Source organism: Hemiscyllium ocellatum, chromosome 13, assembly GCF_020745735.1.
Source record: "Hemiscyllium ocellatum isolate sHemOce1 chromosome 13, sHemOce1.pat.X.cur, whole genome shotgun sequence".
Classification (NCBI taxonomy): Eukaryota; Metazoa; Chordata; class Chondrichthyes; order Orectolobiformes; family Hemiscylliidae; genus Hemiscyllium; species Hemiscyllium ocellatum.
In genome coordinates, this window is record NC_083413.1 from 64,609,313 (window position 1) to 64,630,835 (window position 21,523).

The 21,523-nt window shown below is 39.9% G+C and overlaps 1 protein-coding gene across 1 annotated transcript; it reads right to left on the minus strand.

Moving 5' to 3' along the window:
* Positions 1–12,008: 12,008 nt before the first annotated feature.
* On the minus strand, positions 12,009–13,034 carry LOC132821348 (G-protein coupled receptor 35-like). The gene has a single exon (XM_060833932.1). The coding sequence runs from the start codon at positions 13,032–13,034 to the stop codon at positions 12,009–12,011; it is 1,026 nt and encodes a 341-aa protein (XP_060689915.1).
* Between the last annotated feature and the right edge of the window lie 8,489 nt (positions 13,035–21,523).

Below are 21,523 nucleotides of genomic sequence, written 5' to 3' on the forward strand. Positions count from 1 at the left end.
TTCAATCTCTATAAATTTAAATATTTCCAAAATAATATTGTCCACGGTCTATCCCATTTCAAGTTCAGCATTTCCATCAAAAGCTGACCAGCATGGATTGAGCCATTCCTCAAGGCTGCGTCGGTGACGTGATGGATCCGGGCCTGGAATTTCAATGGCCAGGGTTTTCCTTGAGGCTTCTCCAGTGTCTTTGCAGTGGCCTGATTGTTTTGCTCTGCCCCTGTGGAAGCTTCAGTCAGTCTGCAACTCCGTACTGTGTTTTCTTTGGCATATGGCAAGTCCAGTCCGAGATTCCAATGGGGGGAGGTTGTGTCCTCGAGCCCAGAGCCATGAAGTGGACTAAGTGGACTTTGCCTTAAATTCTCTTTTTTCCCTTTTTTATATTATGGTGTAAGCACTGTTATTATGAATGTTTTATTTCATTATTTTTCTAAGTTACTACAAGTTTCAAACTTTTGAAATGCTAGACTTTAATATCTTTATGTTTCTAATTTTTTTTCCTAAGAATTTGTACTCAAGAATCTGTACCTAGCTACCTATGAACCTAAAATGGCACCTTAAGTGGTAGTTTGTACATTTTTCACTGTACTGATGTGAGTACATATGACATTAAAACTGATTCAATGTCTGTAGTTTACAATTCACACCCATGTTTAAATTCATTCATGATCTCACTTACTTCTTTACCTACCAACAGCACCTTATCTTCTATATACGATTTACTTTAGATCCCTGGGCATTCCAAATTTCCATCCATCTTCTGCAGTTATCTAGACTCTTTTAACTCCTATGGAATTGTACCTCTGTCTCCCCTTTTAAGACCATCTTTAGTTGACTGAACCTTTAGTCACCATCCTATTATGTCTTTTGACCCGATTGTCAATTATTTATTTGGTGACTCTGCACCATCAGAAGTCAATTTGATACATTTTAGGGTTGAGTTTGGGTAAAATGAAATAGCTTTTTCCAGAATCTCTTAATATTTGCAGTTGAGCTTTTAAAACTTGCGAAGGTTCCTTGTAACAGAATGCAGAGGCTGAGAAAAAAATAGTAGTTATCAAAAATAAGTATGAGGTGAAGGACTACAGCTGGCAGTTTAATGTTAGGGTGTTAAGAGTCACCACTGTGTCTGCTGAATGGTTAAAAAAAGATGCTGCTGCTTGCGGTATGAGTAAGGGAGGTTATCCTGTCAGCACCTCTGTGGTGAACAATGTTGCAGTCTCTGCTAAATTAGAAATCATACAACACCAGGTTATAGTCCAACAGGTTTCATTGAAAGCACTAGCTTTCGGAGTGCTGCTCCTTCATCAGGTGATTGTGGAGTACACAATTGTAAAACATAAAATTTATAGTAAATGTTTACAGTGTGTAATTGTATATTGAAAAATATCTTGATTATTTGTTAAGTCTCTCATCTGTTAGAATGACCATGTTAGTTTGACTTCTTTCAAATGTAAATAACAAAACTTCTTTTAAAATTTACATTCTTAGGTTAACTTTAACAATTGGCATCAGCCCAGATAATGTGTTGAAGGTATTCACCCCTGTGTGCTGTTGTCTGTGCCATAATGTTTAGACTGATTCTAATCTTAAAAATGAGCTAACAGTCTTACATAGATTCATGCAGTTTTTGAGCAAAGTACAATGTGACTCTGCAAGTACAAATTCACCCCACAAATGTATATGTGTAAGTGCGCATGTGGGTTTGTGTGTGTGTATGTATGTGTGTGTGTATGTATGTGTGTGTGTATGTATGTATGTATGGATTGGGGGGGGTGGGGGTGGTTGTGAGTGTCTGTGACAGAGTGTACATCTGTGTATAGGAGTGTCTTGTGTGTATGTGTTATGTGTACATGTGTATGTGTGTATAGGAGTGTGTGTGTGTTTTTGCATCTGTGTGTGTATAGTGCAATGGTGGTCATCTGTAGTGTGACATGAACCCAAGGTCCCAGATGAGGCCCGCCCTGCATGAATACATAATCCATGTAAGACTGTTAACTCATTTTTTAGATTAGAATCAGTCTAAACATTATGGCACAGACAACAGCACACAGGGATCGAACACCTTCAACACATTATCTGGGCTGACGCCAATTGTTAAAGTTAACCTGAGAATGTAAATTTTAAAAAATGGTTTTGTGATTTACCTTTGAAAGAAGTCAAACTAACATAGTCATTCTAACAGATGAGAGACTTAACAAGCATTCCAGGTATTTTTTAATGTACAATTTTGGTTACATCACACTGTAAACTTTTGCTATAAATTCTGTGTCTTACAATCAGGTCTTCCACACAATCACCTGAAGAAGGAGCAGTGCTCCGAAAGCTAGTGCTTCCAATTAAACCTGTTGGACTATAACCTGGTGTTGTGTGATTTTTAACTTTGTACACCCCAGTCCAACACCGGCATCTGCAAAGCAGTCTCTGCTGACTGAGACAGCACAGGGCATTAAGCACATGACCTGAGAATAGATGAAGAAAACTGTAACATATTTGCAGACACTTGGCTGTTGATTAGACTTACAGTGTGGAAACAGGCCCTTCAGCCCAACAAGTCCACACCGACCCGCCGAAGCGCAACCCACCCATACCCCTACATTTACCCCTTACCTAACACTACGGGCAATTTAGCTTGACCAATTCACCTGACCCGCACATCTTTGTGACTGTGGGAGGAAACCGGAGCACCCGGAGGAAACCCACGCAGACACGGGGAGAACGTGCAAACTCCACACAGTCAGTCGCCTGAGTCGGGAATTGAACCCAGGTCTACAGGTGCTGTGAGGCAGCAGTGCTAACCACTGTGCCACCGTGCCGCCCCTCTTGGGAAACAAGTAAGGTGAAAGAATCCAGCAATGCCATTTATCCAAAAGATGGCTTGACTACTCATGGAAAAAAAAACATGCGTTTATGTAGCACCCTGTGACTTCGCTGGACATCCCAAAGCACTTTGCAGATAATGACATTCTTTTGAAGTGTTATTTTACAGGAAATATGGAAGCCATTTTGCATGCAGCAAAAGTGCACAACAGAATGTGATAATAACTAGAGCATCTGAGGCTAAGAGATGACTGTTGACCAGGCACCACAATAATTCGCTGACCTTCTTCAAAGTTCTTGCATAGAATCTTTTGCATCCAATTGGAAGAGTAGACAGAGCTTCAGTTTAGCATCTCCACTAACAGACGTTACCTCTGAGAACACAGCACTGCTGTCATTTCTGACCTCTGACACAATATTCTGGTAGAGTGTGCATTCAAATCTAAAAATGAAAGCCATTTTAATAACTTCAAAGAGTTATTAAAAACGATATACTTGTTTACTGAAAGATGATGTTGTGGGTTCAGTCATTCCCATCACTATATAATTACTCTTTCAATGTATATTATTTGAAGAGTATCTCTATACTTGCAATTTAAGATGGCACCAAAAACAAAGGAACATGCCTAAAATGGAGAAGAAGCCTAATTTACAAGAACAGAAATTGCTGGAGAAACTCAGCAGGTATGGCCTTATCTGTGGAGAGAAAGCAGAGTTAACGTTTCTGGTCCAGTAACCCTTCTTCAGAACATTTTTGATTTTTCGCATCTGCAGTTCTTTAGTTTTTTGTTTAACCTAATTTATAGGTTTTATGTTCCCTTTGTAGGAGACAACCTGGAGTAATATTGTTTTTAATGCAAAAAAAAACCACAATGCTCTCTGAATCTCAACGTTACTACAGGCTAATTTTTGAATTTCATTTTTCATCCACACATGCTACAACTGTATAAATATCACATCTGTTAGAGTGTTATTATGGGATCTCTGCCTAAAAGTAATTATTGGAGGCAAAATTCCAATATTCTTATCTTTTACTGTCACTATAGATCTACAATAGCAGTCTGATAGTACAGCTAGCAACTCAGAATAACACATTTGCAATGGGCTGCATCATTCTCATGATAGTTTATAAAACAAGCACATCCACAAGGATGCAGTTAACAAACTTGAGTAGCTCGGACTTAGTGTTATATTTCAGAAATCTAGATGGTGAAGGATAGAACTATACTCAATTGTTACACACTTCTATAAACATTTATTCATACAGGTACATATCACAAACTTAGACCTCCTAATTCAGCCATCACAATGTTCCTGTTTATGGATACATGGCAAAAGAAGCAATGATAATACAATAGAAAATGTTTTTATGCAGCAAATGGTTAAGATCATAAATATGTTGCATGAAAGTGTGGGTAAGGCAGGTTCAGTTGTAGCTTTCAAAGGGGAAGTGGATACGCAGCTGAAGAGAAACATATTTCTGACCTATCAGGAAAGGGTAAAGACACTGGACTGACAGAGTTGCTTTTGTAGAGAGCCAGCATTTATATGATGGGCTAAATGGTCGCCTTCTAGGTTTTGAACATTCTATGATTCTGTAAGTGAATCCCTACCTATTGCTTTCTCTATGCATATAGCTGATGAATCATAATCTATAAATGAAGTGGACTAGGTAGCATTGAAGGAACTGACTATCTAGGTGGCTACAATGCTGAATCAGTAGGCTTTCACATTGGCAAATGGAACTTTATGGTATTATTAAGAAGTTGTATTAAATATTGTTGAAAGTTTGCTTGGAAAAGGAAATGGATTTCCAACAAAATTGATCACTGCATCATTTATGAATCTATTTCATATCTATATTGGTCACACATTTGCTCCTGTTGTTTTTGACATGATGCTCTAGTGAATCAGAGTCAAGAAAATGTTGAAGATGGCTCCCTGCCCAGGCTGTCAGTGATAGGACTATCCGTACATTGAAGGCTGATTGCAAAAGTACTGTTAACAACTTTCACAACTGCATGAACTAGAAATGTTGGAAGCTCTTCTTTGTCACTACCAGTTCCATGTGCCAGAGGATATAAATATGGTTGATGATCAAATTGCCATTGCAGGTTGTTTCTTTTTTATTTGCTTCTTGGGTATGAGCTGTCAAGGCCAGCATTTATAACCCATCTGTAATTGCCTTAGAGGAGGGGCTGGTCGGCCACTTTTGCCCACAGAGCAGTCTGGGACAGAGTGCCGGGAGTTTGGCTCAGTGAAAGTTGTTTAGCAATATATAAAACAATATAGTTTCAGCTCAGGATGATGTAGGGCTTGGAGGGGAACTTGCAGTTGATGGTTTGCTGTCCTTGTACTTCTAAGCTAGAATTGGTAGGTCTGGTAGATGTCAAAGAAACCTTTGTATGTTACTTCAATGCATCTTGTAGATGGTTTCAAATCCAATGCCTGTTAATTTACCTGATTGATATTTGTTCATCCTGCATTACCTCAAACATGACATAAAGCAAATGGGCTGCTTTTAAAACAGCTCGATCTCCTTTCAAATATACACATAGAATTCTGGAGAAACTCAGCAAGTCAGGCAGCTTCTGTGATTGAAAGTGACATTTTTCGAGTCCAGAATGGCTCTTCCTCAGAGCTGAATTTGGATAATTGAGGTGGATAATTGATATTCTGAAGGAGAGGCAATAATATACTCAAAACATTAACTGTTTCTCTTTCCACAGATACTCTCAGACCTGCTGAGTTTCTCCAGCATTCTCTGTTTGTTTCAGATTTCCAGCATCTCTAGTATTTTGCCTAGATCCCCTTGAACCTGTTCTGCAGCATACAGTTTGAGCATAATATTCTCTATTTGTTTCAGAATGGTCTCTTTTATTACTGTTATTATTCCCTGTTCTGCCAAACTCTTGCAGGTCCTTCAATTACAGAATTAGATTTCACAGAGAATTGTAATATTAACAAATTAAACAAGGTCTGTTGTCAAAGAAGAAACAAATTTCTCTCAAAAATAGAGTCAAGTAAGAAAATATAATTTTTAAACTGTGCAGGAAACAAGGCAAAGAGCATTTAAAATGAAAAAGAGGAACATTTTACACTATAAGAGCACTTACATATTTTCTTTCCCCAAATCAACCTGTCCAGCAATATTATTACACACGGCTGGAGCAGGTGAGACATGAACCCAGGTAGCCTGGCCCACATTTAGGGACATTACCATTGCACACAAGAGCACTTACAGGTTTTGATCACTTTTACAGTGAGTACAGTTGTGTCATCAGTGACAGGAAATTGTACACACTAACATTTATTTTAGAATAAGTCCTTTGCACACAACGTGTGATTACAATCCATTCAGGTGTTACACCTGATTTGGAATATTTCACTGGCTAGAATTGGGTAGTGCAAAGTTTTTCTTGCTGTCTCCTTGTATACCTGAGTTGAGGGAGAGCCTCTTGTTTTGGCTCTTTCTTACTACATCTATTTGAATTGTCAATGTTGTACAGTTAGCAATAGTTTAAGGAAATGTTTGTTCACATGTTTCAGTAAATAACTAAAAATGCAGCATTTTTTTCTTTTGGCATTTCCCTATATTCTATTCTCATAAAGATGAGGTCACCTAAGCTCTGTTATCCAGTTTTAGCACAAACCGATTTCAGCCATTACTCATGCTCACTGGCATACAGTGGCTCCCAGTTAATTAACACTCTGATTTTTAAATTCTCATTTTTATTTTTAAATCCCTTCAAGGTTGGACATCTCCCTGTTGATGTCCTCCCCTCCAGCCCGACGACACTCGAATATAAATAATTCTGGTCTCTTGATCATCTTGGGTTTTAACCCCTCACAGTTGGTGATTGTGTCTTCATTAGTCTTGGTTCTAAACACTGGAATTCATCTCCTAATTCTCTCTGCCTCTGTCTCCCTTTAAAACACTCCTAAAAACCTAACCTGTTGACCATATTTTTTGCCATATACTCTAAAATCACATTACTATAGAGATTAGTGAGATATTTTGTTTAATTGTGCTTTTGTGAAATGCCCTGGGACATTGTAATTGCACTAAAGACACATTATAAATACAAGTTGTTGTTGTATCACCACAGAACTTGTTATGATTCTGGATCAGATCAAAAATTCATGTTATGATCTGATTAGTGAGAATAATTTTTATTTTTAAAGTAGAAAAAAATCTGAGATTGACGACACTTAACACCTGTTAAAAGTATAAAGCTAAAGATCCCACAGATTTTATCATACATCAATAATTTTACCATACAATGTTAAAATGGTAATACAATCTATAGTACATGTACAACTTAGACTTGAATACCCAGAATTAACATGATAAATATTGATAATAGTCTGTGATCAAACATCCTCCTTCACACACCAAATAGTTAGACACAATTGAGAAAGGTGCCATTGATTTCTCAGTAATCTCACCAGTTATGAATGAAACAGTGTGTCACCAGATCTCATTTGACTTGACAAGTGTTTATGGTCAGAGGGGATGAAGGTAAGTCACAAAGAAATCTCTATATTTTTCTCTATTTTCATGTTTAAATTCTGTTTATTTTAAACATGAACAACGTTGCTGACTCATAGCATGACTGCAGCTCATTTCATGATTGTATTTGCAGAAGCTTCTGAGTCCTTGATATTCCAACCAAAGTTGATACAAAGAACTAAGAGACAGATTATCTGCTTCTAGCTAGTTCCAGACAAAGAAAAATGTCAAGACCCATTACACTAAATGAGCACTAATACTTTTGTAGTTACCTTGACACCTTGCAATCGAAATGTTACCAGGAAAGGTAAAACGATACAACTGATTTCACAACTTTCCAATGAGCCCACTGAGGTGAGCCACCAGCACCTGAAATGTCCGTCTTTGTCACATGACTGGTATTGGAGCTGGTTGAATTGCTTAAATATACAGTTTTGGGATGCTAAGTCAGTTCCTGTTTGACACCCAGATGGAGAGCAGGACTCCAGGCTGACTTTGCAACCCATCTCAGATCCTTCATTGCTGTCTTCAAGTTGCTGCCTAAAAAGAAACTACATCTCACCTGGTAGAAGGAAGCAACTGGAGCTAGATTATAAAGGAAACTATTATTGGACAATTTGACCTTCGAGAGATTGTAATTCATATGAACTGAGTTTTCATTACCTTTGGATTTCTCAAAACTCGCAACTTATCATGTTTCATTAGTCTTCCTTATTTTCCTGGTGCTTGTGTCAAGAATGTATAGCAAAGCATTTCGATATATTTTGATGATTTTACTAATAAAATCTATCTACAATTTCATCATAAAGGATTTTACTGTGGTTTTATTATTAGAATTGGAACCAAAAAGTAAGGGTTCGGGGAACACCCTTTGGCCTACCTCAGAAAACAATGGGAGTAAAAAGGAAGGGATTAAGTAAAAAAAAACTCACTGTCTTGAGCTTAAGAAGAATAAAACAATCATAAATTAAAATCACTCCTGTTCTCTCTTTGTCCACAACACAATGGATTGGATTTCTTCATATGCACTGATTGAGCCTTGAAGCTCCCTTTCAAGAACTGCTCCATTTTAAACTGCCTTAACAATTGTCCCTATTCCAATGAGTCACCTCCCTTTTCTCAGTTGATGTTTCTCTAGGCTCCAGAAGCTGCACTCCAGCACTCACTCCAGGTACATCTCAAACTCTTCACTGAGAGCCCACCTCACCTCACCAAGCCAGTCCCGCCATGGGATTTCCCCCAAGCTCCAACCTTGCTCAGTCAAATCAGCAAAAAAAAGGCACTTCCGTTTTCAACACCCATTCTCTCAACTTGACCGAAGTATTAATGCTCATTGGCTTCCTCTAAACCTCTCACACTTTCATCCAATACCGAGGCTTTCAGATTGTTTCAGTTCTCCAGAACTTCTTTTGACATCAATATGTAACATGGAGTCATCAAACTGCTCTGGACTTCTCATTGTGTTCCCTACACAGAGTCTGTCTAGTTCAACTGTCTTCACAGCAGTACAGCTAACTGCAACACTCCTAAATTAAAGTTTGTTTTTTCTCTCTCTCCTATCCTCAAACCCTGCCTGCAACCTTTGCACTCTTCATTAGTGAACCTGAACTATTCTGAATGATCTATTGAAAACCTTGCAGTACACCTTTCCCTTATTGCTGGATGTTGCCAGCCAGCAAGTCTCGGTAATGGTTATTCCATAAATGTTGCAAGCTACAGATGCTGGTGAATTTTGTGTAAAGACATGGATACAAATAGGATTTAATCATGCCATTGTCCGTTTGCTGTTGCTTCACATCAAAGGGATATGTAAAATGTTAGATCTATTAATAGCTCATTCAAGAGAATTTAATTACTTTTATTATAATTCTCACTTGGGTTTAATTACAACTGATGCTCTACCTCCTTAATCTAGATGTTTTGGTGGATGTTTGATTGCTTTGCAGATTTGAATTTTTCTCTAGTACAGGAATATTATAGACATAAACCAAAGGGTGCCAAGCTCGAATTGCACATTGCTCTAACCATATTATACATTAAGGAATATTTCCAGTTATGGTCAAAGAAATGGATCAAAATTAAAACATTTCTCCCAATTTAGTTCCCCAGTACGAGCCTCGAACTGTGTTGGGTCAGTGATGGAGAAGATGCCCTTGTTTTGCTTTAAAGTATTATCTTAATATTAGACTTTAGGGAGAACTCTTTATTGCACCTATTGTTTCTGGATCTTGTATTATCTATCCTCATGGGCTCTCTGAGTGAGCTGGCTAATTACTGCTAATTGGGGTTAAATCTGCAATTTTCGGTAGTTGTTTGGGGAAATCAGGAATGTATGGAATTGATGGGAAATTCAATGTAAGGCAGAAGATCAGTCATGATCATATTGAACAGCAGAGGGGCCTTATGATCTACTCCTGCACCTATTATTTTGTTCACATTATCATAATCAGCATAAAAGTCAGTGAGAATAAGCAAATCTATGTCATTAAAAAATTGATAGAGACATCTGTCCCATGAGAAGATCAGCATTAAATCTAACTCTTAAGTGTGATGGAGTAGCACATTAACCTACTACCTAAGCAAGTTCCAAATGTGTCTGTTAAAGTTAGTTGTCAGTTTGCTGCTCTTCAATAGAAACTTTTGATATCAGTTCTGATTTAATGTCAGCATAATAGGTACTCAGCATATACCTTATCGACAATGGCATGAATCTGTCTTTAAGAGAATAGTAATACACCTGTAACAGGTGCCTTGCTGTATTTCTTACATGTTGGAGCTGATTCAAGATATTTGTGCAATACTCGCAAAGCACTTTAAGTACCTCTTCCACAATCTCAACTAGGATCCAGTACCTTGACACAGCCCAAAGGTCAAAACCTAGAACCTACCAGATCTGTATAACAAAATTCAGCTTTCAGCAGTGCATTTGTTCAATCAGCTCGCAAGTTCTTATTAAAAATGACTCTTATCTGCAGAAATTCATGTTTTGCTATCAAATATTTTCACCCAAATATATCGAACTTTTATTAATCCTAATTTTAAATCAATTCTGTTAATTTATTTTGGATTAATTTAGCAAGTATGTAATGAGCAACTGTGTTTCACTCATTCTGCCCAAATTACAAAACGTTAAAATTGGAAACAACTTCATTCTACCCACAATATGTCATTCATTCTTCAAACATCAGAAGCTTTGAGAGAATAACAAATTAGGGTAACTTTTATTACTCCATATTGGCCATGACATCTTACTCTCCTAGACCAGCCAATTTCCCTCATGGATTTGAATCCACAGATTTTGCAGTGAATAACATCGGTTAAATATCTACATCTATCAGTTACTTAGTTGATCCTAAACACTTCGTCATTTAATGTTATTTTCAGTTTAATATGCTTCCTTTTCTCCTCTACTACAAACTAATGTTACTACTAACTAGACAGGAACAGAAAACAAGAAGTCATTCAGCCCCGCAAGCTGGTTCTATCATTTGATGAGACAGTGATTGATTTGTATCTTAACTCCATTTCCATGTCTCCCAGTATCTATGCCATCAAAATTGTATCAATCTTAACTTAGTTGAGAAGAGACTTCCAGATTTCTTCTATACATTGTGTGAAGAAGTGCTTCTGCAAAGTGGCCTTGTTCTAATTGTATGATATTACCTTATTGTTATGGATTCCCCCACTAGAGCAAATTGTTTCTGTCTAACTCATCAAATGTTTTAATAGCCTTAAAGACCTCAATGAATTCATCCCTTAATAATCTGCACTTGAGGGAATAAAATTCTAGTTAATGAGCTTTCTATTGCCTATGCTAATGACATTTGGTTTTGTCTGGTTGAATGAAACTACATATAAATCTGTTACTCACAAAATAACACTCACATCATGTGTAGCTTTTTCTGTTTTCCTCCCTCACAAACTTAATTAGATATTGGCACCATCACTGAAGACATCCATTTCTTGAGTAATTCAATATGTGTATACTTTATACTTAATGTATCTACACAATTTTTTTAGCCAAAAGAGAAAATGCTGGAAAATCTCAGCAAGTCTGGTAGCATCTGTAAGGAGAGAAAAGAGCTGACATCTTGAGTCTAACTGACCCTTTGTCAAAGCTAAAAATAGCGGAGAAATAGGGAGGCATTAATACCAGCTTTTATCCAATATTCTTTAGGTTCTCTTCATTCATTAAATCTAGAAAAATGACCAGGATATTCAGCTGATTTCTTTATTGTACATTTGTGCAATATGTGAGACATAGTACCTAATTGCCATATAAAGTATTCCCCTAACGCAGCTTATTATTTTGTATTCCTTCGTCTTTCTTTTAATATTTTTATGAAAGTTTTATTTTTCTGATATAATTACTATCTTATTGTTTCATTTCAATTAACATGTGGCTGTACCCCAACTGTATATGATGCAACAATGATACATCAAAATAGCTGATTTGGGAGTACAAGTAGGCCATTAGCCCCTTTTGTCTGCTCTGCCTTTGATAAGATCAAGATAGATAACCCTGTGAGTGCATATTTAAAACTGGATGATTGCAGTTGAAATCTAGGTCGGTAGTGTTGGGTTAATAGGCAAAAGGTTAACCTGCCTGGGGTGAGGGAGAGATCTCTTGTGATGCATTGGTAGTATCCCTACCTCTAAGCCAGGAGACTCAGGCTCAAGTCTGATTTGATCCAGAAGTGTGTAATAATATCCCTGAACAACTTGGTTCGAAAACATCTGACTGGGTGTTGAGCGGAGGGCCTAAGGACAAATCCGCAGTTGTCTCGCATGTGCCCAATTGAGTGCTGGAGTTTGGCATCTCTTGAGATCTTGACTGATACAATTCCTTGATGCCATAGAAGTAGTAGACAGCGTCCAGGCAACAGTTGACATTGGCCAAGTAGATGCAATAATGCACAGCCTCACGCAGATACTCACATGATTCGAAATGAACTGGGAAGAATTCATTGACGGCCAAGGAATACAGCAACAAGCCCGTGTGATAGGGCGTGAAACAAAGGAGGAAGGTGAGCAAATTGGACAGGATGATTTTACCAGACTTGCCCGCCCACTTGTCATGGGTCTCGCTCGCTCGAACCTTCAGGTTGGAGATGATCCGCAGGGAGCAAAACATCATCAAAAACATGCATATCAGGAAGAGGATCTCTAGTGTGACGATGAACTCCATCCTGGAAACCTCCGGGGAAAGCCGGTAAAAGCAGGATTGGGAATGGCTGCTGAAGAAAAAGTGGAGACTCGCCGAGCCCACTACAACCCAGACAGCGGAGCAGCTCAGCGCTGTCTTCTTCCAGGACGAGGTGGCTCTGCTCAGAAAAGGATGCTTTATGGCCACATAGCGGTCCACACAGATCATGGTGATCAGCAGGACGCTGACGTAGGTGTTCACGAAGCACAGGGACTCCAGAAGCTGACAGAACCATCTCTTCAGGGGCCACTGGTCACCCACATGGAAAGCGTAGATTTTGAAAGGCAGTGAGAGGAGCAGGAGGAAGTCGGAGAGGATGAGGTTGGTCATGTAGACGACGGATTTGGTCTGCTGCTTTATTTTACAGCAGATTGTGCCGAGCGCCACTCCGTTCAGCACCAGGCCACAGCAAAGGGTGGGTAAAGTGAAGACAAGCATCACCAGCTGGTGGGACCATTCCTCACCCTTCTCCGATGTACTGTTCACACAGGTCATCCCTGAAAGAAACCGAAGGCGGGGTGGCGGGAAGTTTACAAACGAGTGGAAGATGCATCTTTCTTTTTCAAACGCAAAGACAGAATGGTTTTCAATTCGCGGAGTCTAGCCCCCCACGCACCCCGCTTTGAAAGGCGCTATACAAACACACTGTCCCTCCGTCTCCCAGTCCGCGTGCATCTTACTACTCACCACTAAGTCGGGTGTTTCTAAAAGTGTCCCGGTAATTGCACTCTTCCTCTGAGAAAACCAAAACAAGTGACAGGTGAACTGTCTCACATAACCACAGTGGTGAGGCTAATGATGTCTCCACTCCTTTTGCAATGTGCGTGTGAGGACTAAGTTGGTTCTCACAGAGAGATGGGCGGATCGTACAACTTTCTGTGTTGTACGAGAGCAGGACACAGCAAAGCCCAGGTAGAGTAGGTAACCAGTAACATCGCAGATCGGTTTCCTTCTAATATCGATACTTTCTTTAACAATCAAACAGTTGTAAATATTTGCGAATCAAAGACTTTTTCTTGTTGAATCCTAATTTTAAAACATGTGTAACCATGTTCAGCAAATCATTTGAAAAAAATAATTGGGGTCCCAAAAACGGTGGAAATATTTGTAGGTAACCTGGTTTGAATTTTAAGTGGAAGTTAAAGCAGGGGAAGGAAAATAGGTCAAAACGCACAAAGCTGGAGAAACTCTGCACCTGCAGAAAGAGAAACAGAGCTACTATTTCGACTTCAGTATGATTTTTCGTCTGAATTTTCCCAGTTCTTTCTGTTTTTGCTTCAGATCTCCAGCGTCCGCATTATGGGGAGGGGGGAGATGGAGGTGGGGGAGGGGAGAGACGGTGACTGAAAATGTAACAGGTAAAAGAAAGGAAAGGAATGGCAGTGGGTTCACAATCTGAAGGCGTTGAACTCATTACAGAGCCCAACAGGTTGTTAAAGTGCCTCGTCTGAAGATGAGATGTTGTTCCTCCAGTTTGTGCAGTGATTCACAAACTGGAGGAATGCCCAGCACAGACAAGTGGGCATGCGAGCAGGATGCTGTGTTAAAATGACCTGCTACAGGAATGTTGGGGTCATGCCTGCACACAGACCAAAGGTATTCTGCAAAGCAGTTACCAGTCTGTGTTTGGTTTCTCCAATGTAGAGTAGACCATGCTGAGTGCAGCAAATACAATACATAAGATTGGAGGAGATACAGTGAAATGCTGCTCCACCTGGAATGAATGTTTTAAGCCCATGGATGGTGAGCAGGGAGGAGATGAGGGGCAGGTGTTGCACCTTTTGTGTGGTTACACAGGAAAATACCATCAGAAGGGTGTTGATGTTGGTGGTCGAGGAATAGACTTGGGTATCCCAGATACAATGATCCCTGAGAAATGTAGACGAGGGAGTGAGGTGAAGATGTGTTTGGTGGTGGTGTTCTGCTGGAGTGATCTGAAATAATGGAGAATGATCTTTTGAATGCAGATGCTGGTGGGATGAAAAGTGAGGACAAGGGTGACCCAATCCCACTGCTGTGAGTGATGGGAAGGGGCAAGGGCAGAAGCCCAGTCAGATGTGGTTGAGGGCCCTGTCAACCACAGTGGATGGGAAACTATGGTTATGGAAGAAGCAAGCCATGGCAGCAGCTCCGTTTTGGAAGGTGGCATCATCCAAACAGATACGATGTAGGCAAAGGAACTGGGAGAATGGGATGGAGTCCTTGCAGCATGTAAGGTGGGAAGAGCTGGAGTGAAGTTAGCTATGGGAGTCAGTGGCTTTGTAGTGCATGGCAATGGACAGTTTATTCCCCAAAATGGAGACAGAGAGTCCAAGGAAAGGAAGGGAAATGTCAGACATGGACAATGTGAATGTTATAGAGGGGCAGAACAGGTTAGACCTGAAATCAGATGGGCTGTACCCTAATCCCCAACTGGAGATCAGTGAACCATCCAAAGAGTGGGGTCAGCAATTGACCCAAAATAGCTGGGCACACAACACAGGTGGATCAGTTAACACTCAAAACAGTAATAAACTCCCTCAAATAACCAGATTGTATCTCAGCTGAAACAGTTGTGCACAGAGTTTCACTTCAGAATGCCGAACAGTGAGCCACTCAAAGCAGGAAGCAGCCTACTGAAATGTGGAGTTTTCTGTGCCCCGTTGGAAAAGGTGAGATGACCAGATATTAAAGGTATATTACTGTGTATGTGAGAATATGGGAAACTGCAAGGGAGAGGAGCTCAATCCCTGACTCCAGTGCACTAAACAGTAAGGTCTCTTTCCATGCTGTATGACTCTGACTCTATAACCAGCTAAGTTGGGGAAGTTGGAGTCCAGAACTGTAGAACATAAAGCTTTTTGAGTCAGAAACTGGTCCAATGTTAAATTATTGCTTAGGGATATGAGCCATACAGACCATGTCAGATTGTTTATCTGACAAACTATGTCAGATAATTTATCACAGGATCATTTGTGGACCTTGCTGCTACTGCAAGCAGTGTCATTTTTATTCACCCGTTGCACTCTTGGCAGAACAAAAGCAGGTTTTGTTCTTCACTTCACTATCCTTCACTTGCAAGACAAGACATTATCCACCAACAGGGAGGAAATCTGAGGAAATCCAGAAGAACATAGATCTCTGAGCATTTTCTGCAACTTCTTTGCCCTTTCCCTGAGTTCAATTCCATAATGTTTGGAAATACTCAGTGTAACTGTTACTTGGAATATAGGACTTTGGGCAAGAAGTTAGTAATTTGGCCCTTCAAGCCTCCTGTGTTACATAATAAGAATATGGTTGATCTGGTTGTGATCTTAACTCTACTTTCCTGATACCTCCATTACCATCTTGTCAGAATGAAGAAATTAGAGTATGAGAGGAAGCCAAATACAAATGCAAAAATGGACAGTAATAAGAATTTTTACATGTACTTAAAAAGGAAAAGTGTAAATAAAATGAGAATCAGTCCTCTAGACAGTGAGAATGGAGAATTAATTGCAGATAATTAGGAAACAGCAATGAAATAAATATTTTACCTCTGTCTTCATCAACTGGGATACATTAAAAAAATCCAGTAAAAGCTGCATATCAGGATTGGAATGGAAATGTGAACTTAATGAAATTACAGTAACCAAGGAAACTGTACAAAGCAAACTGATGGAGATGTAGGTTAACAAGTCTCTGGAATGGAATTCGTCCCTGGTCCTTACAAGAGGTGGCTTATATGGTATCAGCTGTGTTGATGATATTTTCAAAACTTTCCTAGATTTAGAAAAGGTTCTGTCAGACTGAAAAATAGCAAACATAACTTCTCTATTCAAGAAGGTAGGAAGAGAGAAAACATGAAACTTAGGACCAGTTAGCTTAATGTCTGATATGGAGAAGACGTTAGAATTGCTCACAATTAAGGTTATAGTTACACATTTAGGAGAACTCAAGACAATTGAGAAGAGTCAGCATGGTTCTGTCAAAGTGAAATTTTGTTTAACTGTTGTAATAGACTTATTTGGAGGAAGAACATGTATTGCGGATAAAGGGGAGCCAGTAAATGTATTGTGCCTGAATTTCCAGAAAGCATTTGATAAGGCACCACATGACCTCCCAACACCTGTACTCAGCACTCTGACCAATAAACGAAAGCATACCAAAGACCTTCTTCACTATCCTATCTACCTGCGACTCTACTTTCAAGGAACTCTGAACCTGCACTCCAAGGTCTCTTTGTTCAACAAAACCCCCTAGGACTTTACCATTTAGTGTATAAGTCCTGTTAAGATTTGCTTTCCCAAAATGCAGCACCTCACATTTATCTAAATTAAACTCCATCTGCTACTCCTCAGCCCATTGGCCCATCTGGTCCAGATCCTGTTGTAATCTGAGGTAACTTTCGCTGTCCACTACACCTTCAATTTTGGTGTCATCTGCAAACTTACTAACTATACCTCTTATGCTCACATCCAAATCATTTATATAAATGATGAAAAGTGTTGGACCCAGCACAGATCCTTGTGGCACTCCACTGGTCACATGCCTCCAGTCTGAAAAAACAACGCACCACCACCCTCTGTCTTCTACCTTTGAGCCAGTTGTCCCTGTATTCCATGGGATCTAACTTTGCTCACCAGTCTCCCATGGGGAACCTTGTCGAACACCTTACTGAAGTCTATATAGATCATGTCCACTGCTCTGCCCTCATCAATCTTCTTTGTTACTTCTTCAAAAAACTCAATCAGGTTCGTGAGACATGATATCCCAAGCACAAAGCCATGTTGAGTATCCCTAATCAGTCCTTGCCTTTCCAAATATTTGTACATCCTGTCCCTCAGGACTCCCTCCAACAACTTGCCCACCACCGATGTCAGGATCATTGGTCTATAGTTCACTGGCTTGTCCTTACCACCTTTCTTAAATAGTGGCACCACGTTAGCCAATTTCCAGTCTTCTGGCACCTCACGTTTTGACTATCAATGATACCAATATCTCAGCAAATGGCGCAGCAATCACTTGCCTATCTTTCTATACAACTGGTCCGGGGGATTTATCCACTTTTATATGTTTCAAGACATCAAGCACTTCCTACTCTGTAATATGAATATTTTTCAAGGTGTCATCATCTATATCTCCATATTCTATCTCTTCCATATCCTTTTCCACAATAATGCAAAATACTCATTTAATATCTCCCCCATCTCCTGTGGGTCCACACAAAGGCCGCCTTGCTGATATTTGAGGGGCCCTATTTTCTCCCTAGTTACCCTTTTGTCCTTAACATATTTGTAAAAACCCTTTGGAATCTCCTTAACCCTATTTGCCAAAGCTATCTCACGTCCTATTTTTGCCCTCCTGATTTCTCTCTTAAGTATGACTTTATACTCTTTTAAGGATTCACTCGATCTATTCTGTCTATAACTGACATATGCTTCCTTCTTTTTCTTAACCAAACCCTCAATTTCTTTAGTCATCCAGCATTCCCTATACCTAACAGCCTTTCTATTTGGATTTCCAAAAGGCCTTTGACAAGGTGCTGCATAAATGGTTGCTAAGTAAGATAAGAACCCATGGTTTTAGAGGGTAGAGATTGGCATGGATAGAGAATTGGCTGACTGCCAGATCAAGGGATCTCTTTCAGGTTGGGCAGCTAGTGACTAGCAGAGTTCTGCATGGGCCAGTTTTGGTGCCACAACTACTTGTGTTGTACATTAACAATATGGATAAAGGAACTGAGGGCATTGTTACTACATTTGCATATGACACAAAGATAGGTGGAGGAATTGTAGAATTAAGCAAGTGGGAAGGCTGCAGAAGGACTTGGACAGGTTAAGGGAGTGTGCCAAGAAATCTCAGATGGAATATAATGTGGGAAAGAGTGAGATTATGCTCTTTGGTGAGATGAACAGAGGTGTAAACTGCTTTCTAAATGGGGAAAGGCTTCAGAAATCTAAAGCACAAAAGGATTTATTAGTCCTAATTCGGGATTGTCTTAAGATTTGCTTTCCCAAAATGCAGCACCTCACATTTATCTAAATGTTCATTTGGCAGTTTAGAAGGCAGTTCATTTGGCAGTTAAGAAGGCAAACACAATGTTAGCATTAATTAATGGTGGTTAATCTGTGGAACTCATTGCCACAGAAGGCTGTGGAATCCAAGAAATAGATAAGTTCTTGATGCTAGAAGGATCAAGGATTACAGGGAGAAGGCAGAAGAATGGGCTTGAGAAACATATAAGCCATGACCAAATGGCAGAGCAAGCTTGATGGGCTGAATGGCCTAATTCTGCCCCAATATCTTAGGGTATGCACTTAATATGAAGTTGTTCACTTTGATAAGAAGAATGGAAAAGAACAGTATTACCTAAGTGGAGAAATCCGAGGTGCGGAAGGATTTAAATGTCCTAATGCATGAGCCAGCGGTGTCCCCTAAAGGTAGCTCCAAGAGAACTGTGCTGCCTTGAGACAGAATGAAAATCCAATCTGGCGCTGTGACGGAAGAAGCAAAACAAACAACTGTGCCTTTTCTCTGTTTCTGCTTGATGCGGAGGTGCCGGTGTTGGCTTAGGGTGGGCAACGTTAAAAATCACACAACACCAGGTTATAGTTACCTGATGAAAGCGAGTACTTCCAAATAAACCTGTTGGACTATAACCTGGTCCTGTGTGATCTTTGTGCTTATGCTTGGCGTGTTGCTGAAGCCCAGAGGTTGAGTTAACCTCCGCCAGCCAGCCCTTGGCAGCTGACACTCGCATCTCACCTCTCCCTCCCAAAGCAAAAAAAAGTATCATTTTAAACCTTGCAGCCGCCGCGTTAGCATTTCTACAAATATTTCTTGCCATGATGATCGGAAACATTTTCAATATGTTGGTTTATGAGAGCGTTCGTGTTGCGGCAGATGAGCAATTTCCGCGGTATCTTTTTTTGCAAGAAGTCGGACCCTGCCCACCCCCTTTAATAGTAGGTTCAGCAGCCTGACCATTCACCGAATTCGCCCCCAAGTTGCAACTCAGTTCATGAGCTGCTCGCCACTGTTTTAACCGCGGTTATCTCTGCGTGTTTGTAGTTCTGTAACAGCTTTTTGTAGTCAGTCAGCAGGTCTGGAAAAAAATAGCAATTGCAAAAGTTATTGAGCATATTAATATTCGTCTTTACAACGTACACTGTAATTCGTAACAAGATCAATGACAAAAACTTGCCATCTATTTCCATTGGCGCACAATCACATACAATTTGAGGTTAAGCCACATAAAGAAACACTGGAGCAGATGTCCAAAGGATGTCAACTTTGAAATCGCCTGAAAGGGAGAAAGGGAGGTGAAGAGTTTTCAGAGGCAATTTCAGGATCAGGTCCTAGCAAGTGAAAACACTGGCAATGGCTGAGACCATTAAAACTGGAGATAGGCAAAGACCACATTTGGAAGAGCACAGATATTTTGGAGCATCAGCCTGTAACTCCAGGCTATTAAGTATAAGTTGACATATTAACTCGGGGAGGTAGGAGGTGTGTTGCAGTTGGGTCAGTTGCCAGAATGGTCAGTATGGGTCAGATTAGAGTTCAATCATAGAGTTCAATCCAGCTGGGGCAGATTCAGGATCTACTTCCTTGCCCTATCCACAGGAGGTTGTGACTCTGTGGGTCAGGCATGCCTTCAGGCAGACAACACAAAAAATATATAGAACCATACAGTCATACAGCGCAGAAACAGACCCTTTGGTCCAACCAATCTATATTGACCCTAATCCTAAACTAAAACAGTCCCACCTGCCTACCTATATCCCTCCAAATATTTCTTGTTGATGTACTTATCTAAATGTCATTTAATATTGTAACTGTACCCAGATCCGCCGCTTCCTCTAGAAGTTCATTTCATACAGGAACCACTCTATGTGTAAAAAGGTTGCGCCTCATCTTTTTTAAATCTCTATCCTCTCATTTAAAAATATGCCCCCAGGCTTCAAATCCCCCCTCCTAAGGAAAGGTCAACTAACACTAACTCAATCTATACCCCTCATTATTTTATAAACTTCTATAAGATCAACCCCTCGATTTCCTACGCTCCAGTGAAAAGAGTCATAGCCTACCCAGCCCTTCCTTATAACTCAAACCCTCTACTCCCAGCAACATTCTGGTAAATCTTTTCTGAGCCCTCTCCAGCTAATCATGTCCTTACTCTAATAGGGAAACTAGACCTGGACACAGTACTCCAGAAGAGGCCTCATCAATGTTTCTGTACAACCTCAAGATGATGTCCCAACTTGAGAAAGTTACAAGGTAGGGAGGGCAAGGACATGAAGGAATTTGAAAATAACGGTGTGAATTTTAAACTTGGGATATTACTTCATCAATTTTCAATGCACATCAGGGAGCACAGTGTCTATGAGTGAAGGAACTTGGTGGGGTGGGCAGGGGTAGAGTTACTTACACAAGCTGAAATTGTGAGTTGACTTTGCTACTTGATATGTGATTCATCGTAACATTGAATTTATGAAGATTGCAGTCAATGTATAAACTGAATGCACATTAATTATTTACCAGCAAATCTATTATCATCACTCACAGCGAATCAAATAACATCCAGTTATATAGCATTGATTCTCCAATCCAAGATGCAATGCTTTTCATATCTCTGACAAATATAGAAATCTCAGTTCCTGGAACAAGGTTCCCCTCTTTTTCCCTTTCTGATTTGATACATGTCTTCTCTTCACTGTTGCTCATCTACAGCCAGCAAACTGTCTTTTCTCATGGCAACTTGAGGAAATGTGTTGCAGCTCACCTGCCAACTGCACCAACTACAGCCTGAGCTGAATGCATTGTTCCTGATGTCAGTGGTGATTCTCAAGTGGGTCAGTTTAAGCACTATCACCAGCATTTTTTTCCTCCTTATTAGTTATCTCATCAATTGTTAATCTTTCTGCATGTCTTCTGAGAAGGTATCATTGAACAGCACATTTAGAATAGGATCAGGAACATTTCAATGTATACCAATTTGTTCACTGTTGAGAAGGCTGCTG